Source organism: Biomphalaria glabrata, chromosome 10, assembly GCF_947242115.1.
Source record: "Biomphalaria glabrata chromosome 10, xgBioGlab47.1, whole genome shotgun sequence".
Taxonomy (NCBI): domain Eukaryota; kingdom Metazoa; phylum Mollusca; class Gastropoda; family Planorbidae; genus Biomphalaria; species Biomphalaria glabrata.
Genome location: NC_074720.1, coordinates 23,588,645 through 23,613,208, shown reverse-complemented (window position 1 = coordinate 23,613,208; position 24,564 = coordinate 23,588,645). Strand labels below are relative to the sequence as shown.

General features: G+C 40.1%; 1 protein-coding gene across 5 annotated transcripts in view; it reads left to right on the top strand.

The window, feature by feature from the left end:
* Positions 1-24,564, top strand: part of LOC106074609 (inactive phospholipase C-like protein 2) — a 118,195-nt gene that overhangs the window by 32,767 nt on the left and 60,864 nt on the right. For 4 of the 5 annotated variants that reach the window (XM_056043284.1, XM_056043283.1, XM_056043285.1 and 1 more), the window contains one exon: positions 22,018-22,230. In XM_056043284.1, coding sequence (XP_055899259.1) covers positions 22,018-22,230 — 213 coding nt within the window. Of the gene's footprint in view, positions 1-21,630; positions 21,799-22,017; positions 22,231-24,564 lie in introns of those variants that run through there. The other variant, XM_056043287.1, reaches the window with a different exon arrangement.

Here is a 24,564-nt window from a genome sequence, read left to right as displayed (position 1 = left end):
ATAAGAAATATTTCACCATGTCCTTTGGGAATAAATATTTCACCCTGTCCTTTGGGAAGAAATATTTCACCCTGTCCTTTGGGAAGAAATATTTCACCATGTCCTTTGGGAAGAAATATTTCACCCTGTCCTTTGGGAAGAAATATTTCACCATGTCCTTTGGGAAGAAATATTTCACCATGTCCTTTGGGAAGAAATATTTCACCATGTCATTTGGGAAGAAATATTTCACAGTGTCCTTTGGGAAGAAATATTTTACCATATCCTTTGGGAAGAAATATTTCACCATGTCCTTTGGGAAGAAATATTTCACCATGTCATTTGGGAAGAAATATTTCACAGTGTCCTTTGGGAAGAAATATTTTACCATATCCTTTGGGAAGAAATATTTCACCATGTCCTTTGGGAAGAAATATTTCACCATGTCATTTGGGAAGAAATATTTCACAGTGTCCTTTGGGAAGAAATATTTCACCATGTCCTTTGGGAAGAAATATTTCACCATGTCCTTTGGGAAGAAATATTTCACCATGTCATTTGGGAAGAAATATTTCACCATGTCTTTTGGGAAGAAATATTTCACCATGTCCTTTGGGAAGAAATATTTCACCATGTCCTTTGGGAAGAAATATTTCACCATGTCCTTTGGGAAGAAATATTTCACCATGTCCTTTGGGAAGAAATATTTCACCGTGTCATTTGGGAAGAAATATTTCACAGTGTCCTTTGGGAAGAAATATTTCACCATGTCCTTTGGGAAGAAATATTTCACCATGTCCTTTGGGAAGAAATATTTCACCATGTCCTTTGGGAAGAAATATTTCACAGTGTCCTTTGGGAAGAAATATTTCACAGTGTCCTTTGGGAAGAAATATTTCACCCTGTCCTTTGGGAAGAAATATTTCACCCTGTCCTTTGGGAAGAAATATTTCACCATGTCCTTTGGGAAGAAATATTTCACCATGTCATTTGGGAAGAAATATTTCACCATGTCCTTTGGGAAGAAATATTTCACCATGTCCTTTGGGAAGAAATATTTCACAGTGTCCTTTGGGAAGAAATATTTCACCATGTCCTTTGGGAAGAAATATTTCACAGTGTCCTTTGGGAAGAACTATTTCACCCTGTCCTTTGGGAAGAAATATTTCACCATGTCCTTTGGGAAGAAATATTTCACCATGTCCTTTGGGAAGAAATATTTCACCCTGTCCTTTGGGAAGAAATATTTCACCATGTCCTTTGGGAAGAAATATTTCACCATGTCCTTTGGAAGAAATATTTCACCATGTCCTTTGGGAAGAAATATTTCACAGTGTCCTTTGGGAAGAAATATTTCACCATGTCCTTTGGGAAGAAATATTTCACCATATCCTTTGGGAAGAAATATTTCACCATGTCCTTTGGGAAGAAATATTTTACCATATCCTTTGGGAAGAAATATTTCACAGTGTCCTTTGGGAAGAAATATTTCACCATGTCCTTTGGGAAGAAATATTTCACCATATCCTTTGGGAAGAAATATTTCACCATGTCCTTTGGGAAGAAATATTTCACCATATCCTTTGGGAAGAAATATTTCACCATGTCCTTTGGGAAGAAATATTTCACCATGTCCTTTGGGAAGAAATATTTCACCATATCCTTTGGGAAGAAATATTTCACCATGTCCTTTGGGATGAAATATCTTACCATATCCTTTGGGAAGAAATATTTCACCATATCCTTTGGGAAGAAATATTTCACCATGTCCTTTGGGAAGAAATATTTCACCATATCCTTTGGGAAGAAATAATTATCTGCCCAATTAGGAGATAATAAATATTTTACCTCTATGAGTAACACTTGATAAAATCCTATCCACGAGTACGAAAAATGCCACTCTTCTAGCTGCTGATTATCGCCTACCATAAGATCTACAGTTTTACTTGACAAAAAACATGGACTAACAAGTTGAGAGGAGAATAATCATCCCAGAGTTCATGTTTATGCATAGAAGTAATGTATGGGTGTATTCTGGATGGAGTAAACAATGAATCCAGGAATAAACATTTTTACAAATCTTAAATCAACTTGGAGGCGCGGTGGCTGAGCGGTAAAGCGCTTGGCTTCTGAACTGGGGGTCTCGGGATCTAATCCTGGTGAAGACTGGAATTTCTAATTTCGGGATCTTTGGGCTCCAACCAGCTCTAATGGGTACCTGACATTAGTCGGGGAAAGTAAAGGTGGTTAGTCGTTGTGCTGTCCACATGACACCCTCGTTAACCGTAAGCCACAGAAACAGATGACTTTTACATCATCTGCCCTAAATATCACAAGGTCTGAAAGGGGAACTTTACTTACTACTTACTTTTATATCAACTCACTCTGTCTTTGTGGTAAAAAGTTTGTAAACGTTATTTCTCCGACACCCAGTCTCGATACCCTATCTCGGATCAAGCTGAAAATTTGCACTTTCATTGCTTTTACCCGACAACACAAGAATCAACTTTAAAAAATAATGAATTATTTAATTAATTATTGGTAATTAATTATTTTGTTATCTCGAACAAGGGAAAGAAATTGTACGATCTTCTATTTTCATAGGCACCTGTGACAGGTTAGCGAAAGTGACGTGTGTTTGGCGCATTTAATGTCTAGGGGATGATTATTTTTGAAATTATCACACACCAACCCGTCAGCATATAAATCGGGAACAGGCTCGCAACGAGGCAAGCAATGAAAAAGAGATACAAAGTTAAAATTGAAGAATAAAATAGAATAATAATAGAATAATAAAAAGGGGGAGGGTTTGCATCAATCTCTAATCAATACTACATTTAATCATCACTTTTGCACTTAATAAGAGTATGTCACTTTGTCTTCTGAACTTAGCTGGTTGTCCTGCTTGGGTCGCAGCTGGCTGTGTCCTGGCTTGAGGTTCTGCAGCTGGAGGTGGCGCTCTAGCGGGTAGAGGGACGCCGCTGATACAGTTCTTGTGGAGTTTCAATCCAAAGTTCTGATATCTGTAGTGGGCACAGTAGGGCGGGTGGCCGGCTACCGTGGGCACAAGGGTACTGCGGACAGAGCTGATCTGCCGTGGGCACCGTAGTTAGCATAAGTCCAGTGAGTTGCGGAGGGTTTGGCGTAGCTATGACGTCTCGCACAGACTCTGGGTCTATAGGGACGTCGTACCTAATGAGTTGACAGGTGGGTTGTCGAATAGGCAGGCGAGTAGAGCCGATAGCGCTAAGTAAATGGTTGAGTAGATCCAGGTAGGCAGTAGATGATACTCAATAGCAAGTAGCGTAGTGATCTGTTAAATAATTGAGTAGTGTCGAGTAGACACTGAACAGCAAATAGGCAGTAGTGCAGTGCTGAATAGCACTAAGTACATAGGCAATAGGCAATTGATCCGATAAGTAGGCAGACACCTGAGGGAGGCACCAGGTATTCCTCTAATAGTAAGAATAAATGAAATATTCCAGACTCGATTGCTCAGCTAGAATGAGAAATGAGAGAGTGTCGGTTCCGCCTTTTTCTACCTTATATAGGCCTGGAGAAGGTGGGCGGAAACAGGAAATGTCCTAGGCTAAAGATTATCTCTCGCGTGGGTGAAGTCTGACAAGAGTTGCACCTTGGAGTGTCACGAGGCGTGTTGACCCGAGTAATCTCTTTGATCAAAGAGAGACGTGGGAGAGGGGGGGGTGCAAGAAAGTGACTTGCATTCCACCCAAGGTGATGTCAACTACGACCGTCAGACATCCGGCGGGTAAGACCAGAGAGACTGTGTGTTTATCTTTCCCCCGATCAAGGGGAGATAAGTGAAAGGACGCGGCCTAGCTATCTCCAAGGTGGTGGACTAAGTCTAGCCTGAAGAGGAAAAGGTGGGGCGGGTGATGAAATTGGGGATAGAACGGGGAAATGATTAAAATAAAATGAGTAAATAATAATGAAATAATAATTAATGCTGTGATAAAATAGAGTGACTCTGACAGCAAGCTTTTGACTTGTCACAGCTCCTCACTAGCAGAGTGGTTAGGATGTCAGCTTGAGGAGGCTTGAGCCATTAGTTCGAGTTCAGGTCGTTCCTCCATTTTTTAGTACATGCTTTTAAGAAGCCAATACGGAAAAATTTCACCCAGATCTCCATTTCTCCCCCCCCCCATCCCCCATTTTCCAACTAGTCCAGAGTGATAGGAACATATTGAGTTATTGAGAAAGCTAAAAGCATAACATAGCCATTATTGTCGTTGGTCTAGAATCCCTAGATCTATTACAAAATTAAATTACATGACTGCAAATTAATTGTTACAATTACACTTCGTGTAAGCCTTTTTTTATAAAGTGTTTTAATTTTTTTTTTCAAACTTAGGAACAGTTTCTTCATCTGTAGCTTGTTATTATTGTCAAAATAAGCATTAAAAAATATGAAAAACATCAAAATGATACAATGACAAAGCTGACCTATTCAAATAGACCTATGTATTCAATTACAGAGCTAACATATCCAAATAGACCTATATATTCAATTACAGAGCTAACCTATCCTAATAAACTTATGTATACAATTACAGAGTAAACATATCCTAATAAACTTATGTATACAATTACAGAGCTAACATATCCTAATAAACTTATGTATACAATTACAGAGCTAACATATCCAAAATAGACCTATGTATACAATTACAGAGCTAACCTATCCAAATAGACCTATGTATACAATTACAGAGCTAACCTATCCGAATAGACCTATGTATTCAATTACAGAGCTAACCTATCCAAATAGACCTATCTATACAATTACAGAGCTAACCTATCTAAATAGACCTATGTATTCAATTACAGAGCTAACCTATCCAAATAGACCTATCTATACAATAACAGAGCTAACCTATCCAAATAGACCTATCTATACAATTACAGAGCTAACCTATCCAAATAGACCTATCTATACAATTACAGAGCTAACCTATCCAAATAGACCTATCTATACAATTACAGAGCTAACCTATCCAAATAGACCTATGTATTCAATTACAGAGCTAACCTATCCAAATAGACCTATGTATTCAATTACAGAGCTAACCTATCCAAATAGACCTATCTATACAATTACAGAGCTAACCTATCCAAATAGACCTATTTATACAATTACAGAGCTAACCTATCCAAATAGACCTATCTATACAATTACAGAGCTAACCTATCCAAATAGACCTATTTATACAATTACAGAGCTAACCTATCCAAATAGACCTATCTATACAATTACAGAGCTAACCTATCCAAATAGACCTATTTATACAATTACAGAGCTAACCTATCCAAATAGACCTATCTATACAATTACAGAGCTAACCTATCCAAATAGACCTATCTATACAATTACAGAGCTAACCTATCCAAATAGACCTATCTATACAATTACAGAGCTAACCTATCCAAATAGACCTATCTATACAATTACAGAGCTAACCTATCCAAATAGACCTATCTATACAATTACAGAGCTAACCTATCCAAATAGACCTATCTATACAATTACAGAGCTAACCTATCCAAATAGACCTATCTATACAATTACAGAGCTAACCTATCCAAATAGACCTATCTATACAATTACAGAGCTAACCTATCCAAATAGACCTATCTATACAATTACAGAGCTAACCTATCCAAATAGACCTATCTATACAATTACAGAGCTAACCTATCCAAATAGACCTATCTATACAATTACAGAGCTAACCTATCCAAATAGACCTATGTATTCAATCACAGAGCCTCCTTCCTTTGTGTTCCTCGTAGAACATTGAGCCTCGTTAAAATCAAGCCACTGTCCACGGTCTCTTGCTAGTTTTTTTAATTGCTTCCCATCTCTTTCCTGTCACCACGTTCTTTTTGGTCTTCCTCTACGTCCTGTGTATTGGGGGTTCTACCCTATGACTTGTCTAGCTCTGGTGTTGGTATCTTTTCAAAGGGTGTGACCAATCCATCTCCACTTTCTCTCTAAGATCTGCACCTCTATATTTCTCTGTCCGCTCATCTCTCACAGTTTGGTGTTTTCTATTTTGTCGTACCAAGTGTATTTTTAGGATATTTCTCAGACTTCTGTTGATGAAGGTCTTTACTTTTTTTTTTTTGTTTGTTGCTTCAGTTGTTCTCCATGTTTCAGAACCATACAGAAGGGCCTCTTTGACATTAGAGATAAATATTCTTAGTTTAGTCTGGTTAGAAATGTGGAGAGATTGGTTGCTTTTAGGTAGGTAAATGTCTGACGCGCCAGATTTATACGACGTTTAATTGTCTTCATCTGTTTTACTTGATACACTGACTACACTCCCAAGGTATATAAAACTATCTACTTGGTCTATGAGAATCCAGTTCTATGTCTCCAATTTGTTTGTTATTTATTTTAAGTACTTTTTTTTTTGGTAGTTTATTTTGAGACCTGCTCTTTTTCCCAATTCACTTAAAGCTGTGACCTTTTCTTGCATATCCTGTAGTCTGTGTGATAATAGGGCTATGTCATCAGCGAATTCCAGATCTTTCAGCTTTTGTGTGAACATCCATTGGATTCCTTTCCCTGGGTCAGAGTTAGATTCTTTTGTGAGCCAATCCAATAGTAGATGAAACAGGAGTGGTGAAAGAAGCCATCCCTGTTTGACTCCTGTTGTGACTGGAACTGACAGTTTGCCACAGTGGGGCAGGGGAAATCATCCTAAAGGTTTATGAATACTTTATGACTTTACTTTGGGATCCCGTATTGTCTCATTAGTGTCCAGAATCTCTGTCGGTACTATCAAAGGCTTTTGTCAACTTTTCTGCTAGCGATTTACTTTGGTCTACTTATTTTAATAATAATATTTGTGAACCGGCCTTATTTTACTATAATTTGTTTAAAAATTGGATCTATACAAGTAATACTAATTTTTATTTCAAGTGAATGATTCGTTTTATCAGAGTGTATCGGATGTACAGTCTGTGTGAACTACAATCTATTTGTAGACTTAAGACATAATGTTGGCGTTCACTTATATCTACCTCACCGGTACGTGACGTTTTGGCGCCGCCGTTTTGGCCCCGCCGTTTTGGCGACGGGACGTTTTGGCGCCAGCCGTTTTGGCGACGGGACGTTTTGGCGCGAGATATCATTTGACGATAATTTAATAAGCACGTAGCTTTTATAACAATGTTTATTTTACTCTACCATAATATTGTATGTATAGTATGAATTCTAACACTATTCAGTGAATTGTTGTTTTTTTTAATTATAAAGGTTTTGCTTATTTCATGAATATAGGTCTATAATAAGTCAGATTCCTGAATGGTAATGACATGCTAATCGCACTGGATGACATTTTTGGATTTCTTTCCAAAAGATTTTTTTTTATTTGACATTAGTGTAATATACGAACTAGCTAAGTGTCACACTTTAATATAACAAAAAACATGTTAACATCTAAAGCTCTAGTACGCTGAATGACGACAACAACTCCACACATAGTAAAGATCAAGACACGGAATGTGGTCAGTACAAACTCTAACGTGAAAAGATATATTTTGAGAAATTGGGTAGGGGTGATTTGGGTGACACATCTCGCATTGGCGCAGGTAGAGTAAAACAAATGAAGACGGGACCAGCACTGAGCACTGGTCGTTGGCGTCATGAGTCTGGCGATCATCTCCTTAGGAATGGTCGTTACATGTGACACCTATCCCGCCCCCTCTCTTCTGCTCACATTTCACTCCTTGTATATACTCTTTCCTCCACCGCTCCCCTCTCTCACGCGATTTTTGTTTTTAATTTTAAAGTAATTTCTGAAAAAAATTTTTTGAAAATAAAAGTGTGCCTCTTAATAAACACACATAATCAAGCCAAAATGTTTATTAAAGAAAATGATGTGAAAAACAAATACACATTTACATTTAGTACGTGAAAAAAATGTGTTAACACAAATACTCATGCAAAACATAGATATGAATAATTCTTTTAAAAGAAATAATACAATAAACGTACATAATGTATTTCGCGCCAAAACGTCCCGTCGCCAAAACGGCTCGCGCCAAAACGACCTTCGCGCCAAAACGGCGGGGCCAAAACGGCGGCGCCAAAACGTCCTGCTTCGTACCTCACACACACACACACACACACGAATACTTCTGGCTTGAGAATTCTAGTCTCCCTCACCATCACCACTCCTCAAACATATATTTCTACATACAATCACTGACTTTTTCTCGGCTTCTTAATTCAATGCAATAGTATTCCGTAAGCACTGTGTTGCATTTTGGCCGAAGCCTTTTTTTTAAATCACCTACATTTCATTTTCTAGTTTTGGCTGACAAAAAAAAAGTTTTGTTTAATACAAAGACTACAAAAGCAAGTTACATACCAAGCAGTGCTATAGAAAGTTACACCATGGAACTATACTAAAGGAACGACGACTTCGAGGTTTTTTTACAAAGCCGTATAGAAAACAGGTTCTTTGCGCATGTTCTCGCGCATCCTGCAATGCCTACAGAATAAAATGATGGAGACATTTAACGATTTTACGCCTCAAACGCGCACGATTTACTCGTGTTGATTTGAAAATGTTTTTTTAGCTTTTTATAAACAGGTCGAAAAAAACTTTATCCATTTTCAGACAAGCTGTTATGGTAGATATAATTTATTAGAGTAAGAGATTATCTCAAAGGATTTTATTTTGATCCCCCTTTGCATCAAATTCACTCTAAGTAGATGTTTCTGTTTTGAAGTTGCCGTTCATTTAGTAAGGTTCATGTTGTTTATTTTCTACTAGATCTATGTAATTTTTTATGCACTACTTATAAATGTAGGCCTACTTATATACATTAAAAAAACGAAATCCATAGAGATTGTCATTTCTATCTCTCATTAGTTTAATTCATATTTGCATAAGAACAGTCACCAGTAATGAATACAAAACGTAGGCCTACATATAGACCTAATGTAAACGAAGTTAATAAACGTGCGAGCGATAGAAAGGAGCCCATTTATTAAAAAGTAAATTTTTATTGATCTAAAATCTACATAGATCTATAGAATTAAGAGATTTTTAAAAATCTAGATTATGAAAAAAAAAAAAAAAAAGTAAGCCTATTAGGTCTATTGAAAGTAGACTTATTCGCAGACGGTATATTTAGATGCTATTATATTTTTAGCAATATTTATAAAAGTTAAGCTCAACTAATAAGGTTTGTCTTCAAGTCCGAAGACTAGTAAGGAGTGCAGTATTTCCTGTGGCTTCGCAGCCCCAGCTGTGACCTACTTATTTTTGGTCGATTTAGATTTTCTTTTCGGAGTCCGCGTTTGTCCTCGGCAGCGGATTTTCTTTTGGTCTCAAAAGTGTATCCCGCGGCCTTCGTGAGTGACCTCCAGCTGTCTCGTTCTGAAGCCGCATGCAACCAGGTGCTCTCTTCTATGTCAGCCAAGGAAAGCTGACGCCTAAGATGGTCTTTGGAGCTTTTCCGTGGGGCGCCTCTGTTACGTCGACCACCTTTTAGCTCACCAAAAAAGACTGCCTTTGGCATACGTTCGTCTCCCATACGGGATACGTGCCCTACCCAGCGCAACTGTCGGACCAAAAGAAGTCCCTCTATACTGTCCATACCGGCGTTCGCAAGGATATCGCTGTTTGTAGTGCGGTCTTGCCACCGTATGTCCATGATGGAGCGCAAGCATCTTTGGTGGAAGCGCTCAAGAAGTCTTAGTTGTTTTCTGTATAGTGTCCATGTCTCAGAGCCGTATAGAAGGGTTGAGAGAACCACCGCCTGGTAGACATAATTTTTGTAGGCAGGTGGAGCGATTTGTTCTTCCATACTCTCGCCTGAAGGCGTCCAAAAGCGCTACTGGCCCTGGCCAGACGGTTATCAACTTCCCTTGAAAGTTAAGCGTCATTTACTACCTAGATATGTGAAGTGGTCTACCAGGTTAAGGGGACGTCCATTTACGGTGATCCTTGGGGCTGAGTAGGTTTTATTGGGTGACTTCTGGAACATGACTTCTGTTTTCCCGAGGTTTTTTTTTCAGCCGCATTCAAAACCATCCAACCTCATCGCATGATACAAAAACTGAATTAAAAATTTAGCAAAAGCATACAAGCTTGGATTCTAAACTTTCTCATCAAACGCCCACAATATGTAAAAGTGAACGGGCATGTGTCGGGCATGAGAGAACTTAGGACTGGAGCGCCGCAGGGGTGCGTCCTGTCACCTGAGATGAACTCCTATTGAAAAATCAGAGCAGGAAGGACTAGTCCTCCCGTAGTGCTCTGGCAAGAAACTTAGCCGTTCGGTGTAGTGCCTCGTATCTACCATACAAGTCGAGTGACTGCTCAGACAGGTCCCCCCTTAGCTCGCGGAGCTGGGGACACTCGTACAAGACGTGCGACACTGTTTCGACGCTCTCTCCACAGTGACGGCATCGGGAGTCAAAGTTCGTTTCGGAACCGGGCAAAGTATGCCCCAATAGGACAGTGTTCCGTTCTGCACTGCACAATAATTGACTGCTCTGACCTTCTCAGTCGCCACCATGGATCGTCGCGATCTGGGTGACGCATGTGCTGCCAGACACCACGTGCTCTGTCGGATTCCTCCCAGGACTTTAACCACTTCTCATGAATGAGCGCTCGGATTTGTGCCGTTGCTTGTAAGTACGTGCTTGGTGCTTCGAGATGTGTGGCTGCCAAAGAACCCTCCCTTGCGAGGGCGTCTGCCGTTTCATTGACCCTCACGCCGCAACGTGAGGGCGCCCACTGCATGAAAACGACAGCTCCAATAGCTCGGCGGATGTTATCTGCGGCGCCGATTGCTTCTTCTATTACGGGCGACCCTCCCCCCGTTACTGATGCCAAGTTTTGGAGAATGGCAGGTGTTATTCGCCTCTTGGTGGCTCCCTCTTGCCCTATCAGGGACAGGTTTATTTGTGGGGCCGGCATTCTCCTCCACGGAGGGCAGGTACTAATCCTTCTAATAGGGATTCTATTAGAAGAGAGCCCAGCTGTTTTAGTCAAATTGCCCGCAATGTGGAGGAACGATCGCATTTTAATGCGGTTCCTCTCTCTCCACTGTCGCACTAATATTGAGGTGGGTAGCCTAGAGTCGCCCCTTTTGTAGCGCTCGTAGGCCGTAAGCACTGCCCTCTCCCTCCTAAGATGTAAAAGGACCACGTTTGTTAAGATTTCAGCAGCGTTTGTTGGGCTTGTCCGAAAGGTGCCACAAATGAACCGTAGGGCCTGTGCTTGCACTCGGTCGAGTGATTCGAGGGCAGTTTTACTAGCATTTACTTGAACTGTATAGCTGTACTCAATTTGTGATCTGACTGCCCCTAAGTACAATGTGCGTAGCATGTCAGCTTTGGCACCCCACTTTGTGCTGGCCAGCTTTCTTAGTAACGCTAACTTCTCCGAGGCTTTTCTTTCAACATCCTGGACGTGCTGGAGCATTGTCAGTTTTCTATCCAGTGTCACCCCTAGATATTTTGGCGTGTTTTCACGTTGGAGTCGCAGCCCACCGAGTTGAAGCTCGAATGGAGCCTCAAGAATGTCGATCCCTAGGCTGAACAAGGACCAGGTCGTTTTGGCAATGGTTATCAAAATCTGCCATTAGTCGCAATACGAGGAGATGGTATGGAGGTCTGCTTGTAATGCCACCTGAATATGGTCGGCTTTCTTCCCGGTTGACCAGAGGACAATGTCATCTGCATAAAGCAGTTTTTTAGACCGTAGTGAGCTGGGCAAATCGTTAAGAAAGGCCATGAAAAGTGTACAGGACAGGGCGGAGCCCTGCGGCAGGCCATTAAGTTGTTGTTTTGGCTTGCTAAGGGAGTGCTGGTATTTTGTACGTGTGCTCCTCCCAGACAGAAAGGATTGTATCCAATTGTATATCTTTCCCCGCACACCCATGGCTCTTAGCTTAAGATAGAGGCCTTGCTTCTACACACGGTCGTAAGCCTGTTTTAGGTCTATGAACACTGCATATGTGCTTTCGGACCTCTGGAACCCATCGGCCACCTCCTGTGCGAATATCGTGAACTGATCGATCGAGCTCAAGCCTGCCCTAAAGCCGGCCTGTTATGGCGCCAGGATACCGGCACTCTCAAAGGACCAAACTAGCCGCTCGTTAACCTTTCGCTCAGCAATTTTGCCAAGTGTTGAGGTTAGTGAAATTCGCGTCTTTACCCTTCTTAATGAATGGCACAATGATAGCACTCCTCCAGGCCCCGGGCAGTCTGGACTCTGCCCAGGTTCGATTCATAAACTCCAGGAGTTTACCTCTTGCAATGCCCCCCAGGGTGTTTTACCATCTCAGGGGTAACCTTGTCTGGCCCCGGAGCTTTTCGGTTTTTGCACTTAGCTATCGCTTTGTCCAGCTCAGCACGACAGAAGGGTGCGTTTCACGTTGCTTGGCTTTCAGGCTCTTCTGGCTCCCTCTTGAGTCTTTTACGTTCTTTGTTGAGGGCTTTGGACATGGCTGTCTTCTTTTCGGGCTTGCTAATTTTAGCAAAATGTCGATTTAACAAGCCGGCCATTTTGGTTACCGTTGAAACCGGCCCTCTGGGTGAGGATAGAGGAGCAGCCGTTCGCGCTGTGTCTTTGGCCTCAAGATTTCGTAGAAGACGCCAGGCTTTCGAGGAGTCTCGAAGATCCATCCCGGCGCAGGCAGCGTTCCAATGGTCCGACCGGACGCGTCGGGCCAGTTCACTCGTGGCTCTACAGAGCCGATTGTACTCCCGCCGGATTTCATGGTTACCCTTCCTTTCAGCAAGCCTCCGGGCTCGCCTGCGTCTCAGGACCAGCTTGTTCAAATCCTGAGACCACACGCGTTTTTGCCTAACGCCAGGATAAGTCCGCAGGACAAACCTCTTGGCTGCACCCAACATTGCTGCTGTTAATTCGCCGTAGATGGTATCGACGTCCCTCTCCTCCACCGCTAAATTCATTAGGGTAGCGTCGACTGCTGCCTTGTATGCTGGCCAGTTCGCCTTGGTGTAACTCCACTTCCGCGGAATTTTTGGGGTTACACGACTGGCCTCTGAGAGGGCAATTGTGACCAATATGGGCCTATGGTCGCTCCCAATATTGTGCAGGACCTGGAACTGTGTGTGAGATTCTAAGTTTGCTGTAATTAAGGTAAGGTCAGGTCTGGATTGGGTGCCATTACCAGTATGGTATAAAGTTGGGGGAGTATGTTTATTTTGCAGACAGAACAAATTAGAGTGATTGAGGAGGTCATGTATTTATGTCCCGACGAATCGATTGCATCATAGGCCCATTGTTGAGACTTAGCATTAAAGTCGCCTGCGATGACTTTGTGAGAGTTGATATTGGTACAGTCAACTTCGAGGCAGATTTCATGCTGGGGGGTGGGGGGTACAGATTAGTTACCGTGAGTTTACGCCCTAGTTTGTGTATCTCGAGGGTGATGGCGTCGGTACGCCCGTGCACTCGTGGACCGGGGACTTGTGTAGCAACCAGGTTGTTACGTACGTAGGTTATGAGCCCCCGGCAGTCTGTGCACTTGCACTTAAATGCAGTATAACCGGTGACACTGGCGTTACGTTTGCCTGTTAATGTCTCTTGTAATAATGCCACGTCTATTGCCCTTTTGTGGAGGAGTTTTGAGAGCTCTAACATTTTGGGTATTACCCCACAGATGTTTAATTGTAAGATCAGGAGGGACCTAGTGTTTATGGGCTTAGTCCCTGGGGTGGGTTGGATCCCACTAGTGTCAGTTTGGGTTGTTTGGGTGCCGGAGGCTCTCGTCTTTATTTCGCTTCCAGTCATATTTGCCTGCCGTGTATCTATGTCGGCAGGAGGTTGTGGCAGACTTCCATCAACCTTGTTCGAATCGGACCTCCGAAGGAGGTACGAATGCAGTGTTCGTTGAGAAGAGGACTTTGGTGGAGGAATTTTAGCCCATTTGTCACGACCTGACAAATTCCCCCTGATCGAAGTCGCAGGGCGACCAGTAGTGGAATTTTCGTGCACAGGCCTGACGCCCACTACCTGGGGCGCGGAGCCTGTTCGGGTCTGCTCGTGCCCGCTTTTTTTCCGTGTCTGTACTTGTCATAGATGTATGGTTAAGGCCGTTGGCGGCCTTAGTTACTGCTCTAATGCAGCAGCGTGCATGGCCTATACTCATGTCGCCACTAAGGGCAAGGAAGAAACCTGCCCCAGCAATCACCACCACAGTTTGGCATATAAGTTTCCTGCAAGGCGGGAGTGGGGTGGCGCGCGTTTTTTGACATTCCCAGTATTTCCTCCTCTAGCGCGCCAGGGAAAGGGCTAGTTAGAGCCTAGCCAACCAGTCCGCCCGACGCAGCCCGCTAAGTCCAGTCTTTGTCCAAAGAGAGACCCGCGAATCAGCCGAGTCCCAGGAGAACCCGACCAACCCTCGAGTTGGTGTCCAGCGCTATCCGCTTTTTGGAGATCCCGTTAGGTCTCTTACTCACCGGGGCCCCACAGGGGTTGGGGCTGGACAAAACCCCTTTGATTGCCTTTTACACTTGCCGGCTGCTCATTCATCATTCACTAACTCCAGTAAGAAATTCTAGGACACAATAAACGTCTTCCGAAAGAATAAAGGGTCAGAATGTAATAAAGATTATGTACACACACACATACATGCATATAAATATATTCCCCCCCAACCCCCCCCCCCCCGAAAAAAAAAATCCTGGCTACGCCCATGATATATATATATATTTAGTAAGGGGGTGTTGGGGGATTTTTCCTCCCCCCCCCCCCGCTAAAAATAAATAAATATTTATATATATGCGTGTGTGTGTTTGTGTGTATATATATAATTAATCTTTATTACATTCTGACCCTTCATTCTTTCGGAAGATTTTTTATTATACCCGAGAATAGGTCCTTCCTGGAGTTATTGGAAAAATTGTAGACTCCCATTTGTCACCTCCCCCAGCGCGGTATTGAAATATTTTGAGATATATACATGCATTATCCTGCTATTAAAAAAAATTATTTCAAAAACCTAATGTGCTATTCTTACTAACTTAGATCCTCCCGCGCCGTTCGGCGCATTGGGCGGAAAGCTGTCTCCACAAAAATCTTTTTCAATTTTGGCGGACTATTCACTGTAATTAATTAGTGGACAACAACTGGTAGAAATTTGTAACCTCTCTTGGATACGCTCTTGGAATTAGGTCACTGTAATTTTCTTTAGATTCTATATTGAAAAGGAAGTTTTATCGTCAAAATCATCTGTTGAGGGATTTTAAACTAAAAAATCTCTGGAGTATTTTTTTTAACAAATTCAAAGCCCAATTTAGCTACGCTCATAGAATTTGGTGAGAGTAGTTCGCTTTAGAATAATATTGAAAAGGGGGTTTTCAACCTCAAAACCCTCTGTAGGGGATTTTAAACTCAAAACCATCCGGAGGGTTTTTAAACTTTAAACTTTAAAAAAGCCATTAGGACGAGGGGGGGGGGAGTTTAAACTCAAAACCCCCCTTGGCTTAGCTACGCTCAAATAATTTTAGTGTATAATTTACTTTATTTTTATATTGAAGAGGTATTTTTTAGCATCAAACCCCGCTGAAGGAGGGTTTAAACTCAAAACCCCTTTGGCTACTCTCATAGAATTTTGATTGTGTACTTTGTTTTTTTTTTATGCTGAAGGGGGGGGGGTGAGGTTATCGTAAATTTTTGGAGGGGTTTTTAAAATCTAAATCATCCTTAGCTATGCTCTTGGAATTTGAGGATTGTCGTTTGCATTATCTTTTTTTATATAGAATCTGGGGTTTTATAAATGAGGGGTTTAACTCCAAAACCCCCTGGTAGGGGGTTTTAAACTTAAACCCCCCTTGGCTGCGCTGGGGCAAGTTTAGTATTAAAATCTCACCTAAAATAAACAAAATCAAAGCAAAAAATCAGTAACTTAATTCCGACCCCCCCTCCATCCTATTTCATTTCGGGGTGGGGGGTGGAGGGGGTGAACCCCCCAAAACCCCCATCCTGGCTACGCCCATGATATATATATATATAGAGAGAGAGAGAGAAAAAAAAAAGAAATATAAGTAGGCCTATCATAATTATGTGCCATAAATGCTTGAAATCTAAATGATGAGTTTTCAGTTTGACTGCCTTAATTAATAGTTTTAACAAAATCCATTTACATACACATCTATATCAAGATCTAACATAGTCATTATAGATCTAGAATGTATATTTACATTACAAATTACAGAAAAAGATCTTGACGTATAATAATTTAAAATATATTTTAGATGTAAAATCTAAGCTTTAGCCTCTTAGTAGGCCTCAATATTCTAATTCAAATAGATTTTAGACCTTATTAACTGTCTTAACTTAGTACTACAAGATCTACTACTCTAGCTATAGAATAAATATCTACATCTATGTATAGATTATCTATCAATCAGAGAGATAGAGAGAGAGAAAGAGAAAATATAATCTAGATCTAGATAATAATCTAATATCTAGATTCAGCCTAAAGTGCCAATGAGGAACCCGTAACATGCTTTTTTTATGTTTTAGCGGGACGGCTCCGCTTAATGCGGAACGGTAGGCTTATCTGTAAAACATATAGTTTTGAGTAGGATGATACAAAAATAAAATAATTTTGTGATGATCTCTTACTCTAAAAAAAATATATCTACCATAACAGATTGTCGGAAAATGGATGAAGGTTTTAAGAATCTGTTTTTAAAATAAGCTAAAAAACATTTTCTAATCAACACGGGTAAATAGCGCGCGTTCGAGGAGTACAATCCTTCTTTGTCTCTGTACTTTTTATTACAATACAGTGCAGGATGCGCAGACAGGATGCGCAAAGACCTGCTTTGAAGTCGTTCCTTTAGTACAGTTCCATGGTTACACACAAAGTGCTTAAAATAATGCTTAAAATATGGAAGGAAGTATAAGGCTATACTTTTTGAAATATCGGCTTAAAAAAAAACATATTGGGTCGAAATAAAAAACCTTTGTTAACCGCGTCGATTTCGACATTGAGAATGGCTTAGTTGTTATGTACACATGGTAAGAAATACACAGGGTATCAAAACTAATGTCAAAAGGAAAAACAAGATATCAATGGTATCAAAACAAATGTGTCTCTAGTAGTTCCAACACAGATACGTAGGGTGTAACAATATGTAGTCGCATTTCATGTCATGAATTCAAGTTACTGTAACTTGAGTTGCACTTGTCTTGAGTGTTTTCATTTCCTTAGAGCTCTACCGGTATTCTCAGTAACTACCACGTTGTGATAGCTGACCCTAGCCTGGTGTGTCATTTATTTACATTAGCACCTATGAATAAAATAAATAAATATTCATTTATCTTTTTTTTTTCTAAAAAAAACAACAACCCAGTTATATTTAATCCTTGGAATGCTTTGTTTTACTTGTATTATACTTTAAGTTTTATAGCGTTCATTGTACCTTATTGCACTTTTCCTGACAAAGCAGGTCAACATATTTCCTGCAAATCATGTTCACATTACTGCTCCTCCCCTAGCAATACAGGTCCACCTTGCTGCACCTCTCCTAGCAATACAGGTTAATATTACTGTATATATATATATATATATATATATATATATCATGGGCGTAAGCATTTCAGGGGCATTTCTTCCCCCCGAAATGAAATCCCCCCACCCCGCAGGGGGGAGTCTGAGTTAAATGACTGATCTTTTGCTTTAATTTTGTTTATTTTAGGTGAAATTTTAATACTAAATCATCACTTGCCCTAGCACAGCCAAGGGGTTTTGAGTTTAAAACCCCCTACCAGGGGTTTTGAGTTTGAAAACCCTACCAGGGGGTTTAGAGTTTGAAACCCCCTAACATTGGGTTTTGAGTTGGAAACCCCCTACCAGAGGGTTTTAAGGGGTTTTAAGTTTGAAACCCCTACCAGGGGGTTTTGAGAGGTTTTGAGTTTGAAACCCCCTACCAAGGGTTTTCAGTTTAAAACCCCCTACCAGGGGGTTTTGAGTTTGAAAACCCCTACCAAGAGTTTTTAAGTTTAAAACCCCCTACCAGGGGGTTTTGAGTTTGAACCCCCCTACCATGGGGTTTTGAGTTTAAAACCCACTACCAGGGGGTTTTGCATTTAAATCCCCCTCTTCTATAAAACAAAAAAAAATGCAAACGACTATCCTGAAATTCCAAGAGCACATCTAAGGAAGATTTTGATTTTAAACCCCCTCTTCCAATATAAAAAAGCAAATTACACACTCAAAATTGTATGAGCGTAGCCAAAGGGGTTTTGAGTTTCCACCCCTCTCCTCTAGATGGCTTTTTAAAAAGTTTAAACCCCCTCAAGATAGTTTTGAGTTCAAAATCCCCCTACAGAGCGTTTTAAGGTTGAAAGCCTCTCTCTTCAATATTATTTCTAAAGCAAACCACAGTCACCAAAATCTATGAACGTAGCTAAATGTGGTTTTGAATTAAAAAAAAACAATAACTCGAGATATATTTTAGTTTAAAAACCCGCACCAGATGATTTTGACGAGAAAACTTCCCTTTTCGATATTACATGTCTACCAGTGGATGGGCTCCATTAATAAAGTGCAATGAAATTGAAAAGCACTAAATGTTGCTCTACAAAGATGGCTAAGACGGATTTTAGGAGTCTGTTATAGAGATCGGGTCTAAATCAAGGAAATCCTATGCCTCTCAGCGCTGCCATAGAACACTGGAGACATTTGTTTTTACGGAAATCTTTTTTTTTTCTTGAGGCTTTGAATAAGAGATTAAACCTTTACAAAGGAATTAAATCAATTCGATAATCATTATATGACATCAGTTAGGCCAGGTTCACATTGTGACAGGTGGGGAAATGTGACGTGTGTTTGGCGCGTTTAATGTCTAGGGGATGATTATTTTTAAAGCTATCACACACCAACCTATCAGCATATGAATCGGGAGCAGGCACGCAACGAGACAAGCAATGAAAGATAGATACAAAAGTTAAAATAAAAGAATATTTATTTACATAAATATACATGTAAGAATAAAAAGGGGGAGGGTTTGCATCTATCTCTAAATAATACTAGATTTAATCATCACTCTTGCACCTAATAAGAGAGTATGTCACTTTGTCCTCTGACTTAGCTGGTTGTCCTGTTGATGTCGCAGCTGGCTGTGTCCTGGCTTGAGGTTCTGCAGCTGGAGGTGGCGCTCTAGCGGATAGAGGGACGCCGGTGATATAGTTCTTGTGGAGTCTCAATCCCAAGTTCTAATATCTGTAGTGGGCACAGTAGGGCGGGTGGCCGGCCACCGTGGGCACAAGGTTACTGCGGGCAGAGCTGATCTGCCGTGTGCAGCGTAGTTGACAGGATATGTCCAGTGAGTTGCAGAGGGTTGGCGTAGCTATGACGTCTCGCACAGACCTGAGTCTATAGGGGCGTCGCACCTAATAGGTTGACAGGTGGGCTGTCGAATAGGCGGGCAATGCCGATAGCGCCAAGTAGTAGAGTTGAGTAGATCTCAGTAGGCAAGTGCAGTGCTAAATAGCACTAAGCACATAAATAGGCAGGTAAGTAATCCGATAAATAGGCAGACACCCGAGGGAGGCTGCGGATAAATAAAGACAAGTTAGGACATGTCTCTCGTGCATCTTATCGATGCCCTCGACTGAGGTGCATTCGTCAGATTGGTGAAATTGCTTTAGAGCACAAATAGATGGCTGACAATAGCAATATAAAAATGTGCATCAAAGGGAAAGTAATAATATAAAATGAGGGGGAATAATAATCTCAAATAAATAACACAGGTGGATAGAGAAAGAGAGGGGGAGGGGGTGAATTGGGCGGTGGTCAGCGACCAAGACGGTTTGTTTACATATGACCGTGGGTCGAGAACAATGGGGCGCGCTTGAATGGAGAGGGTGTCCGTTCAAGCGGCGCAACTCTCGTTAGAGTGAAATGACTACAGGGGAGATAATTCAATACAGGGGAGATAACTCAGAACTCTTTTCTAGACGCAGTATTAGTGCGCTAGCAAAATTATCAAGGCGGTCAACCGAGATAAAGGAAATACAATAAGATGTACAAATATATACATGGTTGCATCAACGATCAACTGAGCAACGTAGCATTAATAGATTAATGCAATACATAAAATATACATTAGCCATGTTCATGTTTTCTACTTACGACAATGAGAAATACACAATGCACTAATTAAATATAAATGAAATAATAAACTACACATGATAATATCCAGTGGAAATAGCACAAAAGTAATTAAGATGGAACTTGTGATTAAGTTCGGCTTACCACCAGGTATTCCTCTAGGAGAAAGAATGTATGAAGTAGTCCAGACTCGATTGCTCAGATATAATGAGAAAGGAGAGAGAGTCTGACTTGATTTAATTTACCTTATATACAGGCCTGGAGAATGTGGGCGGACACAGGAAATGTCCTAGGTTAAGATTTATCTTACACGTGGGTGGATTTGACTAGAGGTGGGAGTCGCACCTTGGAATATCACGCGGTGTGTTGACCAGGGTAATCTCTTAGATCAAAGAGAGACGTGGGAGAAGGGGGGGGGAGTGACTTGCATTCCACACAAGGTGATGTCATCTGCGCCCGTCAGACATCCGGCCGGTACGATCAAAGAGAACGTGTCTATCTTTGCCCCGGTCAAGGGAAGATAAGTCGAAAGACGCGGCCTAGCTATCTCCAATGTGATCAACTAAGTCTAGCCTGGAGAGGAAAAGGTGGTGCGGGTGGAGAATTTAGGGGTAGGATGGGGAAATGACTAAAATAAAATAAATAAATAATGAAAAATAATAATTAATGCTGTGATAAATTTGAGTGACTCTGACAGCGAGTTTTTGATTTGTCACACACATGTAACTTTACCTTCACCTTTACCTATCCCTTGGTCTGCTGTACCACACAAGATAGCCAACCTTCTTTCTCCATTCTTGTCTGTCATTTGCCTTTGAAAGAATTCATTCTGATATTCTTTCTGAAAATATTGAAACCTGCCTTTTTACCTGCCTGGGGGATCACTTGATTTAAGTTAATGTTTCCACACAAACTGTCTTTTTGTCACCATGTTTTTTTTTGTTTTTTTTTTATTGTTTCACGTTTTGTCATGGACTATGAAATGTATGCTAAATTTTAACTGTATCCGAGAATGGGTAGTTTGAGACTAAAACAAGTATCAAACGCAATTGGAACTAAATGATTAACTATTTATTTATTTGTATGTTCATTATATGGACATCTAGTCCTAACACTTGACCTAGACTTCTGATTTAGAACTCATAAGATATAGTCTAGATCTACGTAAAGAGTATAAATAAAGCTTAGATGATCTTTCAATAAACTTGAAACAACTTTAATTTTACTCAGTAATTATTATTGAATTGAATTCCAGGCCTTTAAATCTAGACTTAGAAGACGATGCGCAAAATTTTCCTGAACATTAATTTATTCAACTCTTGAATCAATAACGCCTTACAATTCGGAAATTCCCAAACGTGATAGTCCTTCCAAGAACGCGACAGTTCTTTCAAAACCGATGTTGGCTCTAGATCTAAGTTATTCATAGTCTACTAGACAAGCCAAATTTGCATTTTTTTTTTTTTACTTTTTAAAAAGTATAACGGTCCAACTAGAGTTTTGCCCGTGTGGTCAATGAGCTCGTAACTCTTTTCTCAGCGATATACATCAACTGTTAAATGAAACATTTTTTGCTTTTGTTGTCATGTTACCTGCATTGCTCATCAAACAGATGATCCATGGGTGCATCCTTCGGGGGACGCCTCTGATTTTGTGTTAACACAAGCTCTCTTTGTAATCTTATTTATTTATTTATGGAGACCAAGATTAAAACGAATTTTATGTTGCATTATCGTGTGAAAATTCTTAATGAGCTATTGAATAGGCCTAGATGTTCTCTTTTTAGTGGCAGCATTAAAACAATAACAAAGTATAGCTTATGTTCCATTATATATATATTAAAACACATGGCCACCTATACTCATTGATCATTGGAGATCTATTTTTATTTAGTTGCTGTTTCTTCAATGAAAGAAATTCGCCAAGGGAAAACAACGGAAGCTTTACGAAGTAAAGAAATAGCTGGAGTCTATCCCGATGAATGTGCTTTCTCCATTCTTTTTGGGGAGGAATTTGACTCTATGGATCTGATAGCTACTACACCTGACGAAGCCAATATTTGGATTAGCGGCTTGACATGTCTTCTGAATGCACGCTCTAATAGCAGTAAGTACTTCTGGTAGTCTTGCAGTTACATGAATACTTCTTGTCATGTGTTTCTATGTTGTCAGTGACTAGCTCTTCCCTTTCATTCACTTATATAACCTACCAAAAAAAAAGCACAAAAAAAAAACAACAACATATTATCAAGCCTTCTATTATAAATGACGTGATTTCCTCTTTATAAAGTTTCTATGTGAAAATTCCACCAGTTTTCCATCATATCTAGACAGATCCCTATTGAAACACCTTTCATAGAAACTAACTGTGGTCATTGTGTTTTATTTCTGATAGACTGGTATTAACACACCATTGCACAAGCTCTCAAGATTTTATAATTCTCGCATTATTTCAGCTGTGACCATTGTATTGTAACATACAAAGACTACAATGCCTTTTACTTACTGTCACACTTCAGATATATATATATATATATATATATATATATATATATCTTGACAAAATATGTTGATCACAGTTGAGACTGGAAATAATGCACTCTTCTCTAATCTCCTGATTTATCTTGCATTCAATTCAAAATTCTGATGCAACGGCTACGTTTTTCCAAAACTTCTATCAACTCACTCTGTTAAAACGTTTTGTACACGTTATTTCTCCCACACCCAATCTCGGATCGAGCTGAAATTTTGCACAATTATTTGTTTTACCTGACAACACAAGAATCAATAACAAAAATTAAACAATTAGTTAATTAACAATTGGTAATAAATTATTGTTACGTTTCTCTTTCTCCTAATCAGCACTTGTGTAACCACTGCTCAAAAAAAAAAAAAAAAAACCAACACAAGAACTTAACAACATAGAGTTCCAAATAATCTGGTTCTTTAAAGAAAATAGTCATACGACAGTATTGGCAACACAATTAACTGACTATAAATGTTACACGTCATTCGAGGACTCCACCAGGACCGACTTTATGGCCGACTAACAGTCCCGGTCTCCTCTCTGTCCTGAACTGCACTGCCTTACACACTCTGTCTCTGGTCTGCCAAGGCTTCTGATCACATGACCATAACACGGGTCATATTTACGTGCCAAGTTCTTACCAGTACTGTTTCTTGTCCATCGACATAAACTGTATTACAGGCCTGTGTCACATGTGACAGCTGATTGTACACAGTTAACTCTGTCGCCAATAGGGTTACAACATTATTTTGTTTCATATCTCAAACAAGGGAAAGAAATTGTAATTGACTGAAGTTGAATTGAATAAGCTAAAGTAGTTCCCATCTTCCAAATCTTAGTGAAACAAACCTGAAAAATAGGACGAGACTAGAGAAACAATAGATAACTATCTTCCATGTTCAGAAGCTCTCGACTAGCAGAGTGGTTACCGTGATGGCCCGATAAGCCTGAGGAGGCTTGAGCCATGAGTTTCAATTTAGGTCGTTCCCCCATTTTTAATGGCCCCCGAAAAGGGAATAGCCGCTATTAGTTTTGTGTGGTCTGTCTGTCCTGTTAAACTAGAAAAGATAATTGAAAATCTGACATCATAATATTTTTGGCCTTTCAAAGTTCTAATGCAATAGTTTTTTTTGTGTTTTTTTTTTCATTTCTGAACACGAAATATTTAATATTTAAAATTTACTATGCAAGCAGTTTTTTAATAAAAAAACAAACAAACACCATTTTTACAATTATTCACTATTAATAGTAAAAAAAAAACAACAACACATGAGACTATTTAGTAAGGGAGATTACTATTTACCATATTTTTTTACACAATTATGCTAACGTTTTTAGATTTTAATTTTTTTTTTAAATTACGTAATTTCTGTTTACGGTTTTTGACGGTGGTAAGCAGGTCAACACGGGGTTCAGTTGCTTTCTTATCCTGTTTCTAATCTCTTCATTCGTGATGCGGTATTTGTAAGTGAACCTAGGATTGAACTACTATATATTCATAACTATCAGCTTATCGAATAATGATAATCCTAATTATGACTAATACATTTCCATATCTTGTGGTATTTTGTTAGTCGACCTATCAATACAACATTATCGGCACTTTCGACACGCTCGCGTCTCATCTTTTTTTTGTATCGACTGAGTTAAGGTTGTAGTTGTTGATAGGGTTGTAGTTCATAGTTTCTGATAGTCTTTCTGAAGATATTGAAACCTGCCTTTTCTACCTGCCTGAGCTGACCACTTCAGGGGTGATTTTGAGTTTGTGTTTCCACATAAACTGTCTTTGTAACCTTGTCAATATCTTGGTTAGTTGTTTTTTTTTTAATTGCTTTGGTTTTGCGAGTGGCGCAGCTTTCCTTGTACAATCTTTAGAGAAGGCTGATAATGCTTTAGACTGTCAACCTGCATTTT